This window comes from Pleurodeles waltl, chromosome 10 (assembly GCF_031143425.1).
Source record: "Pleurodeles waltl isolate 20211129_DDA chromosome 10, aPleWal1.hap1.20221129, whole genome shotgun sequence".
Taxonomy (NCBI): Eukaryota; Metazoa; Chordata; class Amphibia; order Caudata; family Salamandridae; genus Pleurodeles; species Pleurodeles waltl.
This window is the reverse complement of record NC_090449.1, coordinates 1026879842-1026905708: the sequence shown is the minus strand read 5'-3', so window position 1 is coordinate 1026905708 and position 25867 is coordinate 1026879842. Positions and strand designations below refer to the sequence as shown.

At 43.0% G+C, this 25867-nt stretch overlaps 1 protein-coding gene across 1 annotated transcript in view; it reads right to left on the bottom strand.

Annotated features, from left to right (window-relative positions):
• The window catches only part of TOPAZ1 (testis and ovary specific TOPAZ 1), a 1339900-nt gene that overhangs the window by 206599 nt on the left and 1107434 nt on the right, over positions 1 to 25867 (bottom strand). Inside the window, exon 16 of the mRNA XM_069211977.1 lies at positions 9291 to 9456. Coding sequence (XP_069068078.1) covers positions 9291 to 9456 — 166 coding nt within the window. The remainder of the gene's footprint in view (positions 1 to 9290; positions 9457 to 25867) is intronic.

The window sequence follows — 25867 nt, the reverse complement described above, 5'->3', positions numbered from 1 at the left end:
GCAGTATTTCGGAGCACCACTAGTGGAACAACTGGAGTGTGACTGGTCTCTGTCATTCCAACCGGTTTTGGATTGTGTGCAGCCCGTGTTTCGATGCGCCTCTGGTGCCACTTCGAGTGTGCACTGAAAATCTGCCTTTCTATGCAGTGCTTGCTCTCACTGGACACAGACTTGTTGATGTTTTCGTTGAGGGCTCATTATCACTTATGCGTGTTTAGAGTGCGCTTGCTACGGGAAGCCATCTATGAGTTGCCCTTTGTGGATACTGCGACTCTCAACCCAACGGAAGGCACAACATGGAATGCTGTTGCCTCAGCTGGACCTCAGGCTTTAGAACACGAGTGCTCTGTGGTCTTTCTTGGACATGATTTGATTATCTTGCCACCTACCGAAGTGGAAAGACTCCTGGCTTCAATTGTCCCGGATGTTATTGACAAGTTCCAAAATCAGACTGACTTTTGAATTTGGTCTCTTTTGTGCCACTTATGGCTTCAATTGTCCTTCACATTCCTGCTCAAGTGTCTCTTACCTTGTCACTATTGACATTTTTTATAAGCTTTAGTATTGAGGTCTTGAATATACATATTTTAGTTTGAGCTTTAAACCACCCTTGAACTGGCAAGGGGAGGATGTTGTGTAGCTATTTCAGCCATATTTTAGACACGTTATTTTAGAAAACTAGGTCTGCCGTTGTGCACTTTAACCCAGTTATATTTTATTCAGCATCGCTTTATTTTCTAGCAATAGCTGCTTTCTTGTGGTGCTGTTTTATTTCTATCTCATTGTCCTTTCGCCTGTGAAAGCATTACGTTCTTAGCAGGACATTTATTCCACTCTGTCCTTTCTTCAAGGCTACAGTCAGATAGTTGCGAACAAACGTGGTACGCTGAGTCTCCAACATTCACAGAAAAAAACACACACTCATAGGTGGGACCATTTCTTAGAATGTCAACTGTTTTACTATAAAACACTCCTTTGTCCTAAACACGTTAGAGGGAGATTCCAGCCAGATGACCACATCTGAATGCCGATTTCTTCGCTACAGCTATTTTCTTAAACAGCCGAACCCCAAATCTACATGGGGAAGGTGTCTTCCTAGACAACAGGCTTCATTACCCAGGTATGATGCTCTCCTGCTGTGATCAATCATAGTGTAGGGAGAAAAAAAAATATATATATAGATATATATATATGGAAAATGTCACTTACCCAGTGTACATCTGTTCATGGCATTAGACGCTGCAGATTCACATGCTGTGCATATCCCGCCATCTAGTGTTGGGCTCGGAGTGTTACAAGTTGTTTTTCTTTGAAGAAGTCTTTTCGAGTCACGAGATCGAGGGACTCCTCCCATTTCGGCTCCATTGCGCATGGGCGTCGACTCCATCTTAGATTGTTTTCCCCGCAGAGGGTGAGGTAGGAGTAGTGTATATAGTAATAGTGCCCATGCAATGGAGTAAGTATGTATGTACATAATTTGACTAAAAGTGATATATTTACAAATTTACAAATGTACACGTTTTATTTTTATCAACTTATAACGGCTACAGGCTCCCGGGGAGGTGGGAAGGCGCATGTGAATCTGCAGCGTCTCATGCTACGAACAGATGTACACTGGGTAAGTGACATTTTCCATTCAATGGCATGTGTAGCTGCAGATACACATGCTGTGCATAGACTAGTAAGCAGTTATCTCCCCAAAAGCAGTGGCTTAGCCTGTAGGAGTTGAAGTTGTTTGAAATAAAGTTCGTAGTACTGCTTGTCCTAATGTGGCTTGTTGTGTTGTTAACACATCCACGCAGTAATGTTTAGTGAATGTATGAGGCGTAGACCATGTGGCTGCCTTACAGATTTCAGTCATTGGTATATTTCCTAGAAAGGCCATGGTGGCACCTTTCTTTCTAGTGGAGTGTGCCTTTGGTGTAATAGGCAGTTCTCTCTTTGCTTTAATATAGCAGGTTTGAGTACACTTAACTATCCATCTGGCAATGCCTTGTTTGGATATTGGATTCCCTGCATGAGGTTTTTGGAAAGCTACAAACAATTGTCTTGTTTTGCAAATTTGTTTGGTTCTATCAATGTAATACATTAGTGCTCTTTTTATGTCTAATGTATGTAATGCTCTTTCAGCTACAGAATCTGGTTCTGGAAAGAACACTGGGAGTTCTACTGTTTGGTTTAAGTGGAACGGTGATATGACTTTTGGAAAAAAAAAAATGGGATTTGTGCGTAGAACTACTTTATGTTTGTATATTTGTATAAAGGGTTCTTGTATGGTAAAGTCTTGTATTTCACTTACTCTTCTGAGAGATGTGATAGCTATTAGGAAGGCTACTTTCCAGGGTAAGTATTGTATCTCACAAGAGTGCATGGGTTCAAATGGTGGACCCATGAGTCGTGTTAATACAATATTGAGGTTCCACGAAGGAACTGGTGGTGTTCTTGGCGGAATACTCCTTTTTAGACCCTCCATAAATGCTTTTATGACTGGGATTCTGAATAGTGAAGTTGAATGTGTAATTAGCAGAAATTGCTGTGAGATGTATTTTAATGGATGAAAAAGCTAACTTAGACTTTTGTAAGTGTAGTAAGTAGCTTACAATGTTTTTCGCGGAAGCGTGTAATGGTTGAATTTGATTATTATGACAGTAATAAACAAATCTTTTCCATTTATTTGCGTAGCAATGTCTTGTAGTAGGTTTTCTAGCCTGTTTGATGACATCCATACATTCTTGTGTAAGGTCTAGATGTCCGAATTCTAAGACTTCAGGAGCCAGATTGCTAGATTGAGCGATGCTGGATTCGGGTGTCTGATCTGTTGTTTGTGTTGAGTTAACAGATCTGGTCTGTTTGATACGAGGCACTACTGACAGGTCTAGTAGTGTTGTGTACCAGGCTGTCGTGCCCAAGTTGGTGCTATTATTATTAGTTTGAGTTTGTTTTGACTCAATTTGTTTACGAGATACAGAAGGAGTGGGAGAGGGGGAAAAGCGTAAGCAAATATCCCTGACCAACTCATCCATAACGCACTGCCCTTGGAGTGAGGCTGTGGGTACCTGGATGCGAAGTTTTGGCATTTTCGTTTTCTTTTGTTGCAAATAGGTCTATTTGTGGTGTTCCCCAGGTTTGGAAGTAGGTTTGTAGTATCTGGGGATGAATTTCCCATTCGTGGATCGGTTGGTGATCCCGACTGAGATTGTCGGCTAACTGGTTTTGAATTCCTGGTATGTATTGCGCTATTAGGCGAATGTGATTGTGAATCGCCCAATGCCAAATGTTTTGTGCTAAGAGACACAACTGTGTTGAGTGTGTCCCTCCCTGTTTGTTTAGGTAATACATTGTTGTCATGTTGTCTGTTTTGACAAGAATGTGTTTGTGGGCTATTAGTGGTTGAAATGCTTTCAACGCTAGAAACACTGCTAGCAGTTCTAACTGATTTATATGAAGTTGTTTCTGCTGAGTGTCCCATTGTCCCTGGATGCTGTGTTGGTTGAGGTGTGCTCCCCACCCTATCATGGAAGCATCTGTTGTGATCACGTATTGAGGCACTGGGTCTTGGAAAGGCCGCCCTTGGTTTAAATTTATAGGATTCCACCATTGAAGCGAGGTGTATGTTTGGCGGTCTATCAACACTAGATCTTGAAGTTGACCCTGTGCTTGTGACCAGTGTGTTGCTAGGCACTGTTGTAAGGGCCGCATGTGTAATCTTGCGTTTGGGACAATGGCTATGCATGATGACATCATGCCTAGTAGTTTCATCACTAATTTTACCTGAAAACTTTGGTTTGGGTACATGCTTTGTATTACGTTTTGGAATGCTTGTACCCTTTGTGGACTTGGAGTGGCAATCCCTTTTTTTGTGTTGATTGTTGCTCCTAAGTATTGTTGTATTTGACACGGCTGTAAGTGTGATTTTTGGTAGTTTAGTGAGAACCCTAGTTTGTGAAGGGTTTCTATGACGTATTTTGTGTGTTGAAGACACTGTTCCTGCGTGTTGGTTTTGATTAACCAATCGTCTAGATACGGGAATACGTGTATGTGCTGTCTTCTGATATGGGCTGCTACTACTGCGAGGCATTTTGTAAATACCCTTGGTGCTGTTGTTATCCCGAATGGTAACACTTTGAATTGGTAATGTACTCCTTGGATTACAAACCGTAAGTATTTCCTGTGTGAAGGATGTATGGGTATATGGAAGTACGCATCCTTGAGATCTAATGTTGTCATGTAGTCTTGTTGTTTGAGCAAGAGGATTACGTCTTTAAGTGTTACCATGTGAAAGTGATCTGATTTGATGTAAAGATTTAGTGTTCTTAGATCTAAGATGGGTCTCAGAGTCTTGTCCTTTTTGGGTATCAGAAAATACAGGGAATAACCACCTGTTCCTTTCTGATGGTTGGGCACCAGTTCTATTGCATCCTTTTGCAACAACGCTTGGACTTCTAGGTGTAATAGATCTAAGTGTTGTTTGGACATGTGTGTTCTTGGAGGCACATTTGGTGGTAATTGTAGAAATTCTATGCAATAACCATGTTGGATAATGGCTAGGACCCACGAGTCTGTTGTTATTTCTTTCCAGTTTTGGTAAAAATCTGTGAGTCTCCCCCCCACTGGTGTTATGTGTTGGGGATTTGTGACACTGAAGTCACTGTTTATTTTGAGGGGTCTTTGGAACTTTCCTCTAGTTTTAGGGAACTGTCCACCTCTGTATTGTCCCCGAAAGCCTCCTCTTTGATACTGGCCCTGGTATGTGGGTCTGGTTTGTGAAGTCGAGGGTTCTGTGCTTTGGGCCCGAAACCCCCCTCTAAATTGTGTCTTCCTAAATGTGCCTCTGCTCTGTGGGGAGTAGAGCGCGCCCATGGCCTTGGCCGTATCCGTGTTCTTCTTTAGCTTCTCTATAGCTGTGTCCACCTCCGGCCCAAACAACTGCTGTCCATTAAAAGGCATGTTAAGCACAGCCTGTTGGATTTCTGGCTTAAATCCGGAGGTGCGTAGCCATGCGTGTCTCCGAATAGTGACCGCTGTATTCACAGTTCTTGCGGCGGTGTCCGCTGCATCCACTGCCGATCGTATCTGGTTGTTCGAGATACTTTGGCCCTCTTCCACCACTTGTTGTGCACGCTTTTGGAACTCTTTGGGCAGATGTTCTATAAAGTGCTGCATTTCATCCCAGTGAGCCCTGTCATATCTTGACAATAAAGCCTGGGAATTGGCAATGCGCCATTGATTGGCCGCTTGTGCTGCAACTCTTTTCCCTGCTGTATCAAACTTTCGACTTTCTTTGTCGGGTGGTGGTGCATCTCCAGAGGTGTGTGAATTAGCCCTTTTACGTGCTGCGCCTACTACTACTGAGTCTGGTGTCAGTTGTTGTGTGATGTATACAGGGTGTGTAGGGGGAGGCTTGTACTTTTTCTCCACCCTAGGTGTGATGGCTCTGCCTTTGACAGGTTCTTGAAATACTTGTTCAACATCCCAGGTAACATCAGGAGACTTTGGTACTGACTGTGTGTCGACGACAAAGTATTAAATAAAAAGTAATCCTCAATGGGTTCAGCGTGCAGTGCCACATTGTGAAAAGCCGCTGCTCTGGACACCACTTGCATGTAGGCAGTACTGTCCTCAGGTGGTGATGGCCTCGCTGGGTAGCAGTCTGGACTATTGTCAGATACTGGTGCATCATATAGATCCCATGCATCTGGGTCATCCTGGTTCATCCCTGTGTGCGTTGGAGATTGCATCATAGGTGGGGGTCGCAATTGGTGATGGTTGCGGCGAAAACCGTGGTGGAGTTACTTCTTTTGCCACCTTTGCTTTCGGTTGTTTCTCTGTGTCTTTGAAAGCAAGTTTTCTTTTCATCCTTATAGGAGGGAGAGTTCTTATTTTCCTTGTTTCCTTTTGAATATGGAGCCTTCTTTGGGTATAATCTGGCTCCCCTGCTTCTAGCTCTTGTCCAAATCTATGGCCTTGTAGTTGTTCTGAAAGGCCTTGTTCTTCAGAGTAGGAGCTTGTTTTCGGCTCCGAAGCTGGGTGTTTCGGTACCAAAACTTTTTCTACAGTCTTTTTCGGCTCCGAAGCCACTTTTTTAGGTTTCGGTGTGCCGATATCTCGGTGCTGACTTATTTCGGAGCCGGTCTCCCGGTGTCGAGTCTGGTCTGAGCCAGGTTCTTGGTGTCGAGTATGCTGTCGGAAGACCTCGACACGTGCGTGCCCTTTTTCGGTGCCGATGGTTTGTCACCAATTGTACGGGTTAAGCCATGGCCTGCCGGCAGTGGCGTCCCCTGGGCCTTCATGATTTTGGTGTGAGTTTTGGTCGTGGCTGGTTTACTCACGGTTTTCGGCGCCTGCTCTGTTTCGGGCTCATCCGAGTCCGCAATGGAGAAAGTCTCCTCTTCCTCGACGTCGCGGTGTCCTGACGGTGCCGATGCCATTTGAAGCCTTCGTGCTCTCCGGTCCCGTAGCGTTTTCTTCAACCGAAACGCCCGACAGGCCTCGCAGGTATCCTCTTTGTGTTCGGGGGACAAACACAAATTACAGACCAGATGTTGATCTGTGTAAGGATACTTGTTGTGGCATGCGGGGCAGAAGCGGAATGGCGTCCGTTCCATTAGCCTTGAAGACGCACGCGGTCGGGCCGACCAGGCCCCACCGGGGAATCGAAGCCCCGAAGGGCTACCGGAGCTCTTCTTGATTCGGTGTCGATCTGCGTTAACTAACCCGATACCGAACGTTAACAATACCGTCGAATTTTCTGAGATTTAACTAACTTTCCGAACCGAAACACGGAGCGAAGAGGAACACGTCCGAACCCGATGGCGGAAAGAAAACAGTCAAAGATGAAGTCGACGCCCATGCGCAATGGAGCCGAAATGGGAGGAGTCCCTCGATCTTGTGACTCGAAAAGACTTCTTCGAAGAAAAACAACTTGTAACACTCCGAGCCCAACACTAGATGGCGGGATATGCACAGCATGTGTATCTGCAGCTACACATGCCGTCGAACATATATATATATATATATATATATATATAATATATATCACATTATTCTTAGTGACAGGATGGTAGGACTATTTTTGTATTTCCCTCTCCTTGTCTCCTGCCCTCATCCAAGTTGCCTTTTTATCTAAGATGCAGTTAATCAGTTAATTCAATAAAACTCTTATTGAACTATATTCTGCCTCTGTTGTCTTTGCCAGTGTAAGACCTTGGTAACTGGGGGAAAGGGATGAGATCTGATTGACCACAATTCCCCTGAGGAGTGTTTCTTGTCATGCGCCCGGTTGCCACAATCATCCCTGTTCTTGGACAGAGATAAGGCGCTTCTAGTTAGCCGGAAACTCCGGATTACGCCGACAGGCGTCATATGGTGTGGAATTGTACTCAGTACCCACAATCTATGTGATTCTGCAACCCAAATCCAGTAGCCTCATTAGCATAATGAGAACCTAAGCGACACCACTAGAGGGCCCTGGCTTCTTAGACACTAACACTATGCCGTGTTGTGTTTTCATTTTTGGGAGCACCTTATCATGCAGCATGCAATGGCAGTCTGCAAAAGGTTGCTGCTGGGTCCCTCAAAGTGGCACAAGTTATGCTGCAGCTCTGAGGGGCCCTCTCCATTACCCATGTCCTAGGTGCCAGGAGTACCATTTACTGGGGACTTACAGAGGTGCTACAGGGCCTGCCCACTTGGGGATCAAGTGACCTGACCTGGTGTCTTGCTTTTGGGAAGGAACACTGGCACTGGGGACCTGGTTAGCAGGATCCCAGTGCAATTTAGTCAAAGTCGTATCTCCAAACCAGGCAGAAAGAAAGGGGGGTGACTGCCATCAGAACACTACATATTCTGTTAGCAGAACAGTCATTTCTTAAATCCTTGGGAAAAGCCAGAAAAGGTTCCATTTTAAGTTTGTTCCATTAAGTGCCACAAAACGAAAAACAATCAAGGTCACACGACAGGATACACCAGTGTTATTTTTCCCCTAAACTGTTAGCACATTTACAGAGACACTACAGTGGCACTAGAACAAATGTTTAGAATCAGTATGAGTAAAATATCTACTATTTAGTATTACCAAGTGACATCCAAAACAAATGTTGACAAAGTCACCCCTTAGTTTAGCCTTAGATTATCTGCAAAGTTAATCAGCCTCTCTGCTGCAGAAATTTCGTCAGCCACCCAGGCAAAGTTCATGCCAGCTCTGATATACGGCTTGTGGGGCCTTTTGCAATTAACTGTGGCTAGCTTGAGCTGGCTCATTTTTGGTGCTTTAGGACTATATGGGTCTTATCTTCAAGCAGAGTTTCAGTGTGACTTTAATTCATTATTATTTATCACTGCGCCAGGCACAGACCAAACCAGAGGCCTCTGGATTTACAAACAATTAACACACTCTAGGGTCTCTACTAAGGATTTTAAGTCCTATAAATAGGTGGGTCGAATAAATTTGTAATTATCTTCAGCTAGGGATCAAACACTCTCTGTAAATAACTGTAAAGAAGCAATAAGGATAAGCAAATAAGGGAACCTCTTACATCACATAACTGACTCAAGGTGCCAACTCGTAGGCCATACATTCTTTTATTCCAATTTGTGCATGAGATTGAATAATTGAGTTCTTCTAACAACTACTTTTTTTTATTTTGCTTTTGGCCCAGGTTTAGATCTTATGGGCGGTGACGTCCTCATTTTATTGTCACTGCCTATAGCTTAGAGGGGACAAATATACAACTGTGAGCAAGACTAGCACAATTTGTGCACATCACTGAACTAAAGTTAGAAAACATGAGACATTAAGGGAGGTTGACTGACTTGTCTGATGAGCCAAGCAGTTTTGCAATTAATCAATCCTTCAATAGCTAACAGCTTTAAAACCATGGAAAAACAATGATTTTAGGGATGGGTTCTGTGAATTTAATTTTTGAAAAATTGGTTTTGATTTGACTAGCGGAATTAGTTCTTAATTGCACAGTACTAACCCCTCCATTTTACATAGATTTCTCTCTAAGTATTCTAAATAATAATGTAAACAGTTTTAACTCACTTATGAGCGGTCAATCAAGTAGGACCACTATGACTACTGAGAAAATGTATACTGAAGGAAGCATGCGTGGAATGCATTAGCTGTTTTGCATGTATTGTACTGGTATTTTAAATCATGCTTTTGGGTCAACTCTGTAATATTTTTCATTAATCACACAAAATGTCTTCTCTGGCTAGCATTTATTTTATCCTAATAACTGTCCACATTATAGTTCCACAGCTGGGAAGGGAGTCCAAGGTAAAGTTACCTTTGAGCACACAGATTGCTCCATCTAGACTTCCGCTTTTGAGTAAAATTTCTGTAGCAACATTGACCACTTTGCATCGTGTTGCCTCGCTTCCTTCACCGATAAGTCCTTGCATTACTGTGAAATGTATCTGCATTTCATGTAGCTTGTCAATAATCTTCTTTCCCTGGTGACGAAAAATACAGAATTTTGTTCTTATGGGCTTCAGTGTTTGGGAATTCGTATGTTAACCAAAACACTAATAAGTACTTGCCTCTAAAAGTAAAACAGGACTGGACAACAGTTCCAAACAGTATTTCCTTGTTTCACGAAACATTTGCCTACCTGTAACATCAGTTCTCCATCCCTGGTATGTTCAAAAAAATTCATAAACATTATATCATCAACAAACATTTTGAGTATCCTGAATACATCTTGGAAGAGAAATAAGTCATTGCAACCAGAAAGGAACAATTTCGAGACAGAGGCAACGTTTCCTTTTCCTTTTTATCTTTCAAGAATATGAACACAATATATTTAAAGCATTCAATAGACAATCAAAATGGCTTTTAAAAAAGGAGCTGCATTGTCGTTCAAGTCTTTCTCATTTTTCACTAACTATAGAGAAGGATTCAAATGAATGTTACTACCGTTTTTCCCCAACCTCTTAAAGCAGTTTCCTGACAATATTGCCTTCTTATGATTGAAGTCTACTGGCAACCACATCTAACTAGAGGTGTTTACCTGAAAGGTTGGCCTTTTCAGGAAAAATGTGCTTTCTGAGGCAGCATGAGGGTCAAATTATTATTTTCATGAGCATTTGATAGTCTGAATGAGGGCAAGTGGGCAACTGAATGGAGTGAGACCTTCACCTACCACAGTCATTGCTATCCGTCTTCCTCTCAGAACACAGCCGCAATCCATCAGGGGATTTGGCGCTATTTTCCCTGAGAACAGCCACAAGAGAGTATTAGGGGTTTAGTTCTGAGTAGATGTACCACCGGGATGGACAGGCTCTTAAGAGCCTTACGACTGGTGCTGGAGAACTGGTGACATTTCTAGCTGGTGTTCCCAGTGGAATGGTGTTGTGGGTGTCCATGTAGGCAATTTGCTGCTTTCCCCCTCTTCCTACACTTAGTGTCTTGTGGTACTGGTGACAAGTGTCACTGATAGTGCACAATTACTCTTCATACGAGCCAGGTGTTTCTAGAGGGAGTTTGTACCTGTTCATAGAGGACGGCTGTACCGGACAAGACACAGAAGCTGTGCGGGTCAGTTGCTACACATTGCATGATGACCATGGCCTAAAGTTGAAGCATAGTGGCATCATCTACCTGTGTTTTACAATGAAGAGGATGAAGGAAACCAGCACAAAAATCTTAAAAAAATTAGCAAACAAACCCATTAAAGTATGAGGGCTACGTCCCATATACAAAATATGCAATAAGAAGTAAGTTCCGATCCACACTGTTTGATGGGAAAAAAAAGGTAATAGTATCATAACGGTTCACTCGGTGGTAGCAATACCAAAAAGTTGAAAATAAGTAAAGATCGAGGACGTAAGAGGAACCTTTCATTTACAGTACTACAAAACAGCAAGTGTGTGACTTGAAGGATAGTATACAAAACAAGTTATTATCATAACTTCTCCCTGCAATTACAAAATATAACCATTCCTCATTGACGCTTGCCACAATCCCAATGGACTGTGGATTGTACAGAAATATATTTCTGTGACATGCAGCACAGTTATTCAAAAGTTTGTAAGAATTAAATTCAACACTTGAATTAAAAATCTATGCCTCTGCTACACCTAATATTTACCACGGTCTCCGCCCAGAATGATCCTGTGGCAGTATATACATGCCAACACTGCAGAGCAAGCAAGTGGGAGATTTTTTGTTTGTTTGTTAAATATTTGGGAGAATGTATTTTACCCATTGATTAATATTGAAGCAGAGGCAGTCTGTCTGAATCAGATATATTTGCATGCTTGGTGGCAATCAGCATTTAATTTCAGTTAGTCTAATAACATAACACAAAGAAAAACAGAGCTCTAAATTGTTTTTGTTTACGCTATGTAAAACTGCTAAAAATAAAATGTCAAATCCTGTCATACCCTTTAATCTCCTACTTCACGATTTAAGGGAGAAGTGTTAGGCTTTGATGCCGCAGGTAATTCTTAGAGGGGAAGATGGTAGTGTCTGTGACAGGCATCAACATTTCACTTTTGCCTTCTTTTCAAATGATCATGATTCAGCAATCTGGATCGGGTTTCTGCATGCAGTATGGGGGGTGGGTGTATGGCGGGAGATCGGCCTTGAAATCAGTAGTCTCCTGTCTGACTGGGGAGGGCACTGTAGCAACACAAAAGGATGATGGACAGACTACTGTAACTTTTCACACACTCACCCCAGTCACAGATCTGGGTTTAATCCATTGTTGTTTTGCTCACCATGCCATCCCAGTTTGGACCCAGCCATATGCAAATTAATCTTGACCCTATTCCCCATTGGAACAGTCCAGCCCCAACTGCCAGGCCAGGTCCTCCCTGGACCGGAAACAAACATCTTGGGATTGGTTTCAAGGTATCACCCTTCATCAGCTAGGCTAGCTAGTTGGCATGTATGCCAGTGACAAGACTGGAAGCTGACAGGATTCGAGTGGTACCTGTGTTTGCGGAGGATGATATTGGTGGGACACTAGATTTAACTGATCTTTTTGGATGTGCCTGTTACCCGATGGCCACATAAGTCCTGATCCTTTCTAAAATACATACTATGCTAGTGTGGCATGTCAGTAAGCATATATGTATGTTTGTGGTATTTCTATTGCACAAATATAGCCAAAAATGTAACAGAGTGCTGTGCAGGGTCAAAGACAAGTATAACTTAAATGTGTGATACAAGAGTTAGCTGGGTAAAATAAAGTGGTGAACCTTCAACTCAATCCTAAATTGGAGCAGCATTGGGGCAGTATTGAAGGATATGGGGACATTGTTCCACATCCTGGGTGCATGGATGGAAAAAGCCTGCTGTCTATTTTTTTATATTTTACACTTATTAACATGCAGTTTAATGGTGTTCTGGATGCAGGTGTGTTAAGAACCGCCAGAAAAGTGGAGGTTCTAGTTGTGATGGCTTTGTAAATGATGCAGCTGATTTTGCAGGTGGTGCACGCAGGCAAGGGGAATAAATGGAGCTCTATCAGGATGGGGGTGATGTGATCATATTCCTTCATGCACTGGAAGAGACATGTTGTGGTGTATAGGATGCCCATAAGCTGTGATGCTGTTGAGCAAGCTGTTACCACCATCTAAATGCCAGAGTGAAAGGTCTTAAGCAGCAGTTCTGAAGTTACTTTCACTGAAGTAGTTTCACCGTAGTTAAGAAAGGTGGTATCAAGCCTTCTTTGTTTTTAGGAAATATGTTCCTTTAAGGGTGACATTGGTGTACAGAGTGACTTGGTATTCGGAAAAAGTAGGGGTTCAAAGCCATCAAGGCTTAGGTCATTGGACCTGGAAAATGACTTGTTAGTAACCTAAGTGACTTAAGTGGCTAAGGAGCCTGTGTTGGGCCACAGACTGTTACTGAGACATAAGTGATGACATCAGCTGGCTGAAAGGAACTCTGGTAAAATTTTTGCTTCCAATAATGCGAGCCCCTAACATTTTGTTTCAGAAAACTGAATTATTTCTTGCACAAAATGGCAGATCATGTGTCTCCCATTGTTTAGTAGTTTGCAATCTAATGTTAAGAACTGTATTATTGAAAGAGACAGTACAATCTAACGGCAGAGTGTTTCGCATAGTCAAAGGGAATGAAGCAGTTGTGGTCTCTAGCTCTAAAACCAAGGTTATTTTTGACTATTTTAGGAAGTCCGACTTAATGTTAAAGCCAGGAATCCTGAAATGTTGCAAACTGCGACAAGCCAACTTCTAACAAAATTTATATCTAACATAAGAATGGATTTAGTGTCTGTCAATGATGGTTATGGCAACAATAATAATAGAAGAGGCAATCCTTAAAGGAAATTACAGACCCAAAACACTTTGTAATCAACTCATTTGCCAAGAGGAGATGTGACATTTATCAGCTCCTGTTATTAGAGAAGGGAAAACATAGGGCTGATAAAAATGTGTGCTGTCAACCCATAGGAGCCCTATGAGCCCTGGTGTATGGGTGGGGAGTTAACTACAGACTATTCTCAAATTGAACTGGCTGCCATCCTCTTAATGATTAAATTGATTCAAATCCTAACGCAGTGTACTACTGTAGATCATGGATGCGCAAGCCTTTTACACACACATGATGGCTATCCTTAGTATTGTTCTTTCCATGCTGAAATTGTCATCTAAACAATGGGGTACTCAGGATCACTGTGCTAATGTACTCATGAGCACAATTAATATATAATACATTGGATTCTGAAATCCCTGTATAAAAGTCAGTGTCTAATTTCTTTATATTCTGAAACCTGTGATGCACCTAGTCTTCGATCATAAAGGAAAGATGTCACAACTCGATTGTAATAAGTTATTACAGTTGAGTTCTGATGTCACAATGCCTTCAGCCAGCAGCCGTAGTGACAGGTCACGGAGCATTCTTGAAGCAGCTGTTTAAAGCAACAAAAACAAAGCATTGCTTTTCTTTCTTTTCTTTTCTTTTCCTTATACACAAACTCAGCCTTCGGCCTCGTTCCTATGTATGGTTATGGAACTCTTTGGTGACTTGAAATATCCTTATGATGTACAGCAGGGGGAACTTTATCTATTATATAACTTGAAGTGATTCAAAAGCTACAAATTTTACACAGTCAATTCTATCACGAGATGTGTGAATAAAAGTAGGTACAGCCAGTACGACAACCAGATATGATGGAAAGAGCTGGACTTATAAAGCAACTTGGACTTCTAATATTGACATAAATGACTTACAACATGATCGGAAAGATCATAAGCAAAACGTAAATACACCGGTTTCTATCACTGACTCTATACATTTGACCAATCTACTCACTGAACAAATCCCAGAGCATGAAACCACTATAAAACATAAATGTTGCACAAATGTGAATTTACCTTGAAAAAACAAAAGACAAGAGGCGTTAAGCTAAACAGGAACAGTTGGTTTAATTAAACACTATGCCTGGGAGAACAGTTACAGAAACGGGGTCTGAGGACTGTCTCAAAGTACAATCAATCTGAGAAGTGTTTTATACATTTCTCTGGGCACCATAAAACAATTTCAGCATTCCTTTTTAGGTAAAGAATGTGAGCAGTTGTCTCGGATTCTTAAATAAGGAGTCTGATAACAAATGCAGGTGGGCCTCGAACTTGCGTGGGCACAATGAGGGCTAGTGGGTAATGTGTCCAGATGTCTGGCATGAGGGGCACATGATTTCCTGGGACCATTGTGGTGTCACTGCGCTTATCTGTGGGATTTGTCTGAGTTTCCTGTTCACGCATTTGTCTGCCAGCTATGTGCTGCCCCACATGTGACCTGTTAATTGATAACCTCAGGCTTAGGTCTCAGAGCCTGCATGACCACTAATTTCTGAGTTGGGGTTGATGGAGAGTTCATGATGGGTGAACTCGATAATAGTGATGCAATTCCGTTTTTATATCTGAACATATTGTGGTGCATATAAACTTTTCAATATTAACAGAACCAAATAAAGAAAATGAAATGTTTGATTTTCCGTCCACTTTTCAAGGGGCAGCAGTAACTGCTCAGACAAATGTATTAATCTGAAGGCATATAACAGAAAGAACAAAAAAACAAGATGTATTATTAGGCAGCCCGAGAGCGAGGTCAAAATTAATTTCATCTCTATTAGTAAGGTCGTCTGAGCCAGAAAGTAATGTGAGATTTCCCCAAGATGAGACGGGGCAAAATGAATATGATGGTGCCCCATTTGCTTTGAATATGATAAATTCATAATTTTATGGTCTTACAATGTTCTTCCCTGGTTAGAGCTATGGGTGTAGCTGTATTCCTGTTCCTAATAAATAATCAAGAGCTTAAGGAGACATGAAATACGTTGGCTACAGAGGCCATCACCAGAATGTTGCTTTCTAGACACAAAAAAAAAAGTTCACTGTTAAACGTTATGCCGAATATGAACCATTTACCTATGTATGTCCTTGTATAGAATATATGGACTCTCTTGGAATTAACGGCAAGATTTGTAATAAGATGATTAGTACAATCGGTGTTATATGTGTGGTAACCTAAATTCTGACACATTGTGAGTCTTTTCACTCACAACCTCATAAGGAAAGTTGGAGCAGTATTACTGCTTTGGTAATATCAACTAACTAAATGTCAAGAGTCAAATACCCTGCTGGAATGTACAAGGTCTCTGTGAGAAATTGTTTTTTTTAGTTGAATTCGAGGAGGGGGTTGGGGTGGTTGGCAAACCCTGCCAGGATGAACCACAAAAGTCACTAAATGTAATTACCTGTGCTTAACTCTCCGGTAGCTTGGCACATAAGCAGTGAGGCTTAACAAAAATGTAACCTGTAAAGTACTTATGCAGTACACCAATAACTATACACAATATAAAAAAAATTTGCCCACCAAGTTGGAAAAATAGATTACAATTTAAATATCTGACACCACAACTACAAAGTAGAACCAGGTATATGCATTTTTAAAGATTTAAGTGAAAATAGTGTCATAAAGCACAAAGCGCAATTGTGGTAATATCATTGAGCAAGAACGGGTGAAAGTCACAAGTTCAGGCTGACTGCGATGGTGCATGTTACTGGGACCAGGCAAGTCCAACTGAAAGAGTTACCTTGAAAGTCCAGCATGAAGAGTTCCGTGAAAGGGACCATGCGGAGAAGACAGCATTGCGGATGGGTGACCTGCTGTAGCGCGAAGCTCCTGGCAGGCGTTGTGGATGGTCATTGCTGGAGCTTCGGGTTGGTGGTCACCGCGAGCTGTCGATGCTGTAATGAAAAGAGCAGATCTCACACTGCCATGCGTCACTTGCAGGCACTGTGGCACGAAGAATCGGGTTCGCTGGAACCTTGCATTGGCAGGTGGGCCTGCTCTCTGACTGAGGTCAAGATCTGAGGGGCACCTTTTGGGGATCAGGAACTCAATTGAGCAGAGGTCAGTAGGGCTCAGGCAGCAGGTCAGCTGGGCAGTTGCAGCGCCCACAGGAGCTTGTTATGTGCCTGTAGCTCAGACCAGGTGGTCAGCTGGCTTACACTTGGAATTGCGCCAGCCTGGGGTGAAGGGTGCATATTGAGTCTTTCTATTCAGCAAGTAGGTTAGCAGGCTACTGAGCAGCAAGGCAGCAAAGTGGCAGTCCTGGCATCAAAGCAGTCCTTCTTCTGTAGCATCCACAGGTCCAGGAGTGTACTCAAGTGTGGGCCTTAGGGTCCCCTTTTATTTATGGTGCCTTCTTTGAAGTAGAACTTTCTAGAGAATCCCTATTTAAGTGCTTGAAGTTTCCGGAATCCCATACCGTGGCTCCAAGCTGGCTGCATTAATAATGCAGGGGGGACAAATCCTTTGTGTGAAGGCAAGCACAGCCTATTCAGATGCAAGTGGGGCTGTGATGAGCTACGCTCCCTATCCTGTCAGTTGAAGGCCCATCCAACACACCCAATCCCTCTATTGTGTAGCTGCTTAGGTGGAATAAATAAAATCCAACTGTCAACCACACCCAGTTATGTGGCCCAGGATCAGCTGCAAGCACCAAATAGTTAAGGGCAAGAAAATGCTAATTTTGTAAAAACACATTTTCAAATTTGTAACTTAATTTCTGACTATCACTAAAGAGGATTTTTTTTCATTACAATTAGACCAAACATGAAATGCTTACTTGCTACAAAACAAAAGTTAATCCTTGCTAAATGTAATAAGGCAATTCAATGTTATCCTATGGGAGAGGAAGGCCTCGCAGTAGTGAAAAAATAAATCACTAACAGGACATGTAAAACATAAAAGTACATGTCCAACCTTTTAATTACAATGCACCATGCTACCTAAGATCTACCTTATGGGTGACATTTATGCAATAAAATGGGAGTATAATGCCTGGCAAAGGGGTTTATATTGCCAAGTCAAATTGGCAGTTTAAAAATACATTTAGGCCGCAATGGCAGGCCTGGGACATGATTCTTAAGGGTTACTTAAGTGGGTGGCATAGTAAGTACTGCAGGCAGACCAGTAGCATTGGATTTACAGGTCTTAGGTATATAGTATACCACTTTACTAGGGACGTATGTGTAAATTAAACATATCAATCAGCTGTACACCAATTTAGCCATGTTTTAGAAAGAGGGCACACACACTTTAGTGCTGGTTAGTAGTGATAATGTGCACAGAGCCCTAACATAAACAAAAAAGGTGAAGGCAAAAAAAAGTCTGGAGGTGACCCTACAAACAGACCAAGGTCTAACAGCCCCATCATCTCTCCACTAATATACTGCTTTGGAAATTATATGTTAACCTGCTTACAGAATACCTGGGTGATTTAAACATTTGTATAATTAGATTATGAAGTACTGTGTACTTCATCCTTACGCTGCCCTAAAGGTTAACTCAATTTTGTTTTAGCTTCACATTTGTCTTTGGATTTCTCAGGTAATATTTTCCAGGATAGATAAACTGATGACTATTTTCTTTTTTAAACAATTTGCATTAAGAAAAGATTGAGCAAGGCTATGCAGTACATTTTGCAGTATGGTACAAGAAACCCAAATTAATATTTTTTATAGCTTCCCTACAAACCAAACCTCTCACCTTCCTCCCTACCAACCACCACCTCCAACACAGAAATCCGTGTCATGTCCACGTGAGAGGTTTCTAATCCTTCTTCCTTCACCATGATAATGTTCTCTTTTCCATTTTGATTGGCCACTGCACAGTTAGTAATTCAAATCTGACGGTCTCAGTCTGGGTGGCCTAGTCACGCATACTTCAGATCCCAATAAATTTTCAATCAGAGGTTGCAGAAACTTTTAAAACTTGTTGTGCTGGATATTCAGGTCAGACGCTATTTTTTCCATCACTACCAAATCCCAGCATTTCATATACCATCTGTTTAGCGTGTTTCCAATCTGCAGTCATTTAATGTTTAGCTGCTGTTCTTAAATAATGCACAAATGTTATTTTTTTGTTCATACGTGGGATCTCTAAGCCAAAACAGGAGGATCCTTGCCATAGCTGATATTGAGAAGCCAATGAGGAGTGTGGTACAAGAGAGAATTTTCTTCCACAAGTGTTGTAGTCTATTGCAGGACCATCAAATGAAGGGGTATATTCCACCTCAATGCACCTTCAACAAATCCCATGTGTTCGGGTAGATCTGTTTAAGTTGTTGAGGAGTAAAGTACCAACGGTACATCAGTTTGCACCTCTGTTCTCTGTGTAGTATTTTCCGTGTTCCTTGTTTACGCTTATAAATAGTTTTTCCTACTCTCCAGATAGTACTTCTCTTCTCAGGATTTTCTCCCATGATTTCTGAAAACCCGAATGTTTCTCCTCTCTTTAGTAACATGTAAATGTTTGATATGACTAATCCTGGAGATCCTGTGTAGCTCCTTCTTTCATGTAATGCCGATTGGAGTAGCAACAGTTTTGCACTGTGCAAAAGATGTTATGGTCCCTTTCATGAACAGATTTCGTAATGTAAGGCAGTTTCTGACATATGAACATCTGACCTTCCTTCACTGATGTAAAGTCTGGGTTTTGGTGGATGTAAAGGGTGATGGGTAGGTGTAAGCCCCAGTTTAGTATGTACTTCATTCCCTGTTCTCATTACTGTACTTAGGATGTCACTAGCATAAGCATTTTTTGGCCTGGCAAGTTCTGGTAACCAGAGAACATCCCATGGTGGCACACTCATCATTACTCCTTCCATGATCACCTATGTATTTGTCTGTTTCTTTGATGATGCAGGCCTGAAGGAGCTGTAGCTATGTGGCCTGGTAATGCCTCCAAAGGTCAAGCATCTCTCTTTATCTCTAGGCGCCATCAATACTTTCCCATAAATTGTATCCACTTTCTCACATAATAAAACGTTTCTATTTGCTTTAGCAGGGAAGGTATTTCTTCTTTTGTCATGAAGTTAAATTAAATGTAGACTTTTCAGTGTTGATGCAAAACCCTGTTATCTTTTCAAAGTGCTTCAGGTGACATACCATCAAAGCTAGCGATTGTTCGATTTAGTTAGCTTCGGAGAATGTCATCGACAAAGAGACATAGCTTATGAGGTTCACCCCCAAATTCAAGCCTATGTAGCTTTGAGTCTTCACTTATTACCACAAATGGTTCTACTGATCGTGCAAATAGCTGCAGTGAGGGGGGCACCCATCTGGCCACTGTGTTAGTTTTAGTCCTACTTAATATCCTTGTTGCAGGTGCATTTTAACTTGCTGATATCCAATTCCTCATCTTAGCACCAGAGCCCAGACTACTCTAGGTATGGCTCAGAAAGCTCCTGTGAACGCATTTAATCACTTTTTCTGCATCTAATGTGAGTAAGATCGCTGGAATTTTCTTCCTTGTGACTTTCTCCACCAAGTGAGTGATCAGTTTGATATCCTTTGTGTAGGAGGCTGGCCTGGTTTGCAGTGGGTGCCTATGGTACTTACACTGTATACCAGGTCCAGTTATCCCTTATTAGTGTAGTGTAGTGTAGGCGGTGTCTAGAAGCCAGGCTCTCTAGAGGTAGCTGTGGATGAGCAGCCAAGGCTTATCTAGGAGACATGCAAAGCTCATGCAATACCACTGTAGTCACACAGTACTCAAACACATGAAAGAAAACACCCAGTGTTACAAAAATAAAGGTACTTCATTTTGGTGTATAGGTAAAATGGGGTGCAATACCAGGGGATTACAGGCGCTCAGGATACTAATTGGCCAATTATATCATTAGGGGTTGCCTACACAAGGGAAAACACCCATCCCTCGAAGGTTCAACATAAACCCAACAATATGCAACACAAAGTGAGGCCCCCCTCGCCGAAAGAATTTTTTTCATTCACAAGTTAAGTAAGTCAAAATTCAAGTGAGTAAAGTTCACATCAAGTAAGTCAAAATTCAAGTGAGTAGAATTCAAAGGAATGCAATCCATAAATTTCACGTAAATCAATATAAAGTCCAATCCAATCCAGAAGGGTATTTGATCACATCTTCAAATTTACAGCATCATCCATGGAAATACACTCCGAGCCAACACGTGTTTCGTCATGGGGAAGTCTTCTAGTCCCCAACGACTTCTTCAGGGCTCTTATAAGCTTCCAATTTCAAATAGTTTTAAATTACTCCAAAAGGTAGGTATTGTTTCTAATATGACTGCTCAGTGTAAAACATCATGCATCTAATTCCTTGATAGTTGTATGTTCAGTAATTGAAAAGCCATTTTATTCAAAGCTAATAGGCTGCAAACGATCCAAATACGGCGTCTAATCGCTTGCAAACGCCATTGTTGCGAGCTCATGCAATACCACTGTAGTCACACAGTACTCAAACACATGAAAGAAAACATCCAGTGTTACTAAAAATAAAGGTACTTCATTTTGGTGACACAAATACCAAAAAATACCATAGAGGCTATACTCCCTTAGGAGGTAAGTAATACACAAATTATACACACTAGATGCAGAAACAGGTGTAAGAACAGTTAGAAAACAGTGCAATTAGTGAAAATCACAATAGTAAGAAATGGGCCTAGGGAGAACACAAACCATATACTATACTAGAAAACCCCAAACATAAGTACCAGAACCCACCCCAGTGCCCAGGAAAGCAGGAGTAAAACACAGTAACTTTCCCAGAATACACACAGAAACGGGACAGATGATTATGCAAGAACCAGAAGAGACTGCAAGACACCAACAACGGATTCCCGGATCTGAAGACCTGTGGAAGAAGGGGACCAACTCAAAGAAGCACAGAGGAAGATCAGGAGCCCCTGCTGACCCAGATAAAGGTGCATAAGAAGAACCACCGGTGAAGAAGAACAGTCAGTACTGCACCCAAGAAGATGGATTTGGGTTCCTGGTTTCTGCATATGATTTCCCATGACGGATGGAAGATTGCAGTCTGGTTTGCGTTGCTGGAGTCAGCCAATAAGCCTTAGTACATGCAAAGCTCACGGTTAGCGGAAAAGTGCGCTGCCTGGGACCAGGAAAGACTCTACCCATGAGGGGAAGACAGAGGGAGCTCTCAGCAAATCAGAGAGCCCACAGAAGACCAGGCAGTGCATACAGGAGTCCCACAGCACGGGGACAAAGAAGTTGCAGAAGAGGCCCACGCAGCACTACAACAAAGGCTCCCACATCACCGGAGAACCACTCGGGTAGCTGTGCGTCGCAGGATGGAGTGCTGGGGGCCAGAGCTACAAGGTGCACGAAGAAGTTTGTGGAGAAATGGCAACAAGCCTTGGCAACTGCAAAACATGCGGTGCATGGAGGTACTGTCTTGCGTAGGGAGGCAGGCTCTTACCTCCACCAAAGTTGGACAGTAGAACGTCTGGACCTCTTCAGTCCACCACCCGTGATGCAGGATCCACGCTGCTCAGCAAGAGAGGGGATCCATGCTGAAGTAGTGGGGTGACTCCTTCACGCCAAGGGAGATTCCTTCGTTCTTCTGAAGCAGGCTGAAGACAGGCTGTCCTCAGAGGATGCACGACCGGGAAACAGTTGCAGTTTCTGGCAGGAGCTGAAAACACAATATTGCAGAAGGAGTCTTGCTTCTTTGTTGCAGTTTGTAGAGTTCCTGGAGGGTCTAGATGCAGTTTCTTTAGTGAGAACTCGAAGTGTAGAGGATTCCCACTGGAGCCTTGCAATCAGAATCTGAAGAACCACCTGCTGGCACTGGCTCCCAGAGTTCCCTGCCAACCTGGAATCCAAGATGGCAAAGCCCAGGGACCCTCTGGAGGATCTCTGAGCACCACTCCTGGGGTGGTGTTGGACAGGAGAGTGGTCACTCCGCTTTCCTTTGTCCAGTTTTGTGCCAGAGCAGGGACTAGTTTATGCAAGGAGGGCACCAAATGTGCCCTCCAAAGCATTGCCAGTGGCTTGGGGAGGCTACCCCTACCAATCCTGTAACACCTATTTCCAAAGGGAGAAGGTGTAACACCCCTCTCCCAATGTAAATCCTATGTTCTGCCTTCCTGGGCTCAAGCTGCTTGAGCAACAGGAGGGCAGAAACCTGTCTGTGAGGTGGCAGCAGCTGTGGCTGTCTGGAAAACCTCAGAAGGCTGTAATGGCAATACTGTGGATCCTCCCTTAAGGAGCCCCTAGAGTGCATGGAATCATACAACGAATGCTTGCAAAAGCCTTGGGATAGGATTCCAACATGTCTGATACCAAACATGCCTATGTTCGGAGTTACCATTATGTAGCTGGACATAGGTAGTGACCTATGTCCAGTACACGTGTAAAATGGCTCCCCCACATTCACAAAGTCTGGGAAAATGGTCTTGGAGGTCATGGGGGCACCTCTACTAGTGCAGAGATGCCCTCACACACAGGTACTTTGCACCCTGCCCTCAGGCTGGAGGGCCTGCCATAGGGGAGACTTATAAGTGACCTGGTGCAGTGTAAATGGCCCTTTGCCTGGGCTACCTATAGGTGGCAAAAGATATGCTGCAGCCGATAGGGATCCCCTGGAATCCCAATTCCATGGGTACCTAAGTACCATATACTAGAGACTTATAAGGGGGCACCAGTATGCCAATCACGGACAATGACCTCATGCAACATATAAGACGGGTAAGCCCACGTTGTTGTGGGATTTGTCAAATTAGGCTACAAGTTCAATTCCAACAAAACAAAACTAGCCTTCCTTAGTGTCCTGTTTTTGGGATACAAATTATCAGATGAAGGCAAGAGCCTAACGACCCAATTTTTAGAAAAATGTGCACAACTACAACATCCAAACACCATAAAAAAGCTCCAGTCTTTATTGAGCTTTTTAAATTTTGCCCAAACATATATTCCAGATTATGCACAATGCATTAAACCTTTATACGTCTGGATACGTCCTGATTTTTCCAGTACATACTGGACAGTCAAACACGCATTCTCAGAGCATTACAACAAGACATGGTTGCAGTTAAACACTTACATTCAAGGGACAACAAAAACACTTGGTCATCTGAGTGATTGCTAGTGCCATTGGTTTTTACCTATGTAACATCCAATGAGGGTGAGACCGTCCCGACTGCATACAAATCACATTTGTATTCTATAGCAGAACAACGCTTTGCTCCCACTGAGAAAATTCTCACTGCTGTTCAGATGGATGTCATCAAAGAGAGACCTCTGGTCCGGGGGAAACTTACCACTGTCCTATCTCATATCGCAGTCCTTGAGGCTGTGACAAAATCTTACGTTCCCAACGCTAAAGCTCTACATCCACATTGGATTCAATGGGCAACGTCTCTGACAGCCTCTGATGTTGACTATATTTTTGACTCAAAATTACAAGCTCATTTTTTTTGCAACACAAACTTGAATACCTAATTCCAGCAGACACATTGCCTATTGAACAATATCCAACAATTATGTACACTGGGGACTGAGCCCAACCACCTACAGGTACACAACATCAACACTCCGCTCACTTACACAGGTCTGAGTGGCTACATGAAGGATGGAGGGTTCCGTCCACAACATACTTCTATGCAGACCTTAGGGGACTGCACTGCACGATTGGCAGAACTTAAAGCTCTGGTGATGGCACTGGAACACACAGATCCAGAACTGACGTGGATTTCTGTGATTCATACTATCATGTCCAGTCCTTCAATGAATATCTGCATTACTGGTGCCAGAATGGGTTCTGAGATTCAAAGGGTAACACCATCAAACACAAACTTCTTTGGAAGAAAGTAGCGGATCTGAAGGAAACGCTAACTAATGTCCATGTTGTACATACACTAGGACACCATCTGTTAGACTTGGAATCCGTGGCGTGGTCTTCCCTAATTCTTTGCCTCTGTTTCCCAGGTTGCTGGTGTGTGCTGGACTCTCTTTTTGTTACTCTGGGCACTAAAGTGTAAGTGCTCCTGTATAAAATATGTATGTAATTGGTTTATCTATGATTGGCATATTTGATTTAATGTTAAGTCCCTAGTAAAGTGCACTGGAGGTGCCCAGGGCCTGTAAATCAAATGCTACTAGTGGGCCTGCAGCACTGGTTGTGCAACCCACAATAGTGGTTCTGTAAACATGGTTCAGACCTACCACTGTAGTGTTTGTGTGTGCAGTTTTAAACTGCCAATTTTACTTGGCAAGTGTACCCACTTGCCAGGCCTAAACCTTTCCTTTTATGTAAGACACCCCTAAGGTAGGCCCTAGGTAGCCCCATGGGCAGGCAGGGTGCAGTGTATGTTTAAGGTAGGACATATACTAATGAGTTTTATATGTCCCAACAGTGAAATACTGCCAAATTCGGGTTTCCCTGTTGCAAGGCTTATCCTTCTCATAGGTTAACATGGGGGCTGCCTTTAAATGTCATTGAAGCTTAGATTCCCTTTGGGAGCAGATAGACGTGTGGAGTTTGGGGTCTGAGCTCACAATGTAAAAATAAATCTTTTAGTAAAGGTGATTTTGAGATTGTGTGTTTGAAAATGCCACTTTTAGAAAGTGTGCATTTTCTTGCTTAAACCATTCTGTGACTCTGCCTGTTTGTGGATTCCCTGTCTGGGACAGTTTGACAGTTGGGCTGTTTGCACCTCTCTCTAGACAGTGACACAAAGGGAGCTGGGGTGTAGCCTGCATATCCTGATGAGCCATCTGTGCTAGGAGGGAGGGGAAGAATGGTCACTCACACCTGAAAGGGCTGTGCCTGCCCTCACACAATGCAGTCTCCAAAGCCCTGGTGTGTGTCTGGGGCCTGGCCTGGGCAAGGCAGGATTTCACAAACAAGAGGGACTTTCCTTTGAGGTAAGCCTACTTCAAAGGCCAAAATGGGTATAAGAAGGGCACCCAAAACCACAGACTTTAGATCACTTCTGGACATCAACAGGAAACTTTGCCTGGTGAAGAGCTGAAAAGTGCTGCCCTGCCTGTGACTGTGCTTTGTGGAGCTATCCTGCAGTTGCTGCTTCACCCTGGTGAAAGGGGACAAAGACTGGACTTTGTTGTGCATTCCTGCTTGTGAAGAAATCTCCAATTCCTTCTAGTGAAGAAATGTCCTGAGCTTGCCTCCTGTTGTTGAAGTCTCAGGGCCATCAAAGACTTCCCCTGCAGCACCTGGAGTCTTTGCTGAGACTCCTGCCCTGCTAAGTGGTGCCCTGCCCAGTTCCTGGGGCCTTGACAGGTGAAGCTGGCAGACCAATATTGAAAATCCACTCACCGACTGCCATGCGGGGAAATTTCTTACACAACCTTCGAGATGCGGCTGAAGAAACAACGAGTCGCCGGCTCCGTGGCTGAAATCGATGCAGTGCGGCTGGGAGATCAATGCTCACGGCTGGAGAAATGACACGCTGCATCGTTAATGGAGGCTGGTAAAGTCGCAACCCACATAGCGCAGTTTTGCTATCACCGTGCTGTTGGATTTCGACGCAAACCTTGCTGGGTGCAGAAAAACTACGCAACTCCTGTCCGGACCAGAGTGCTG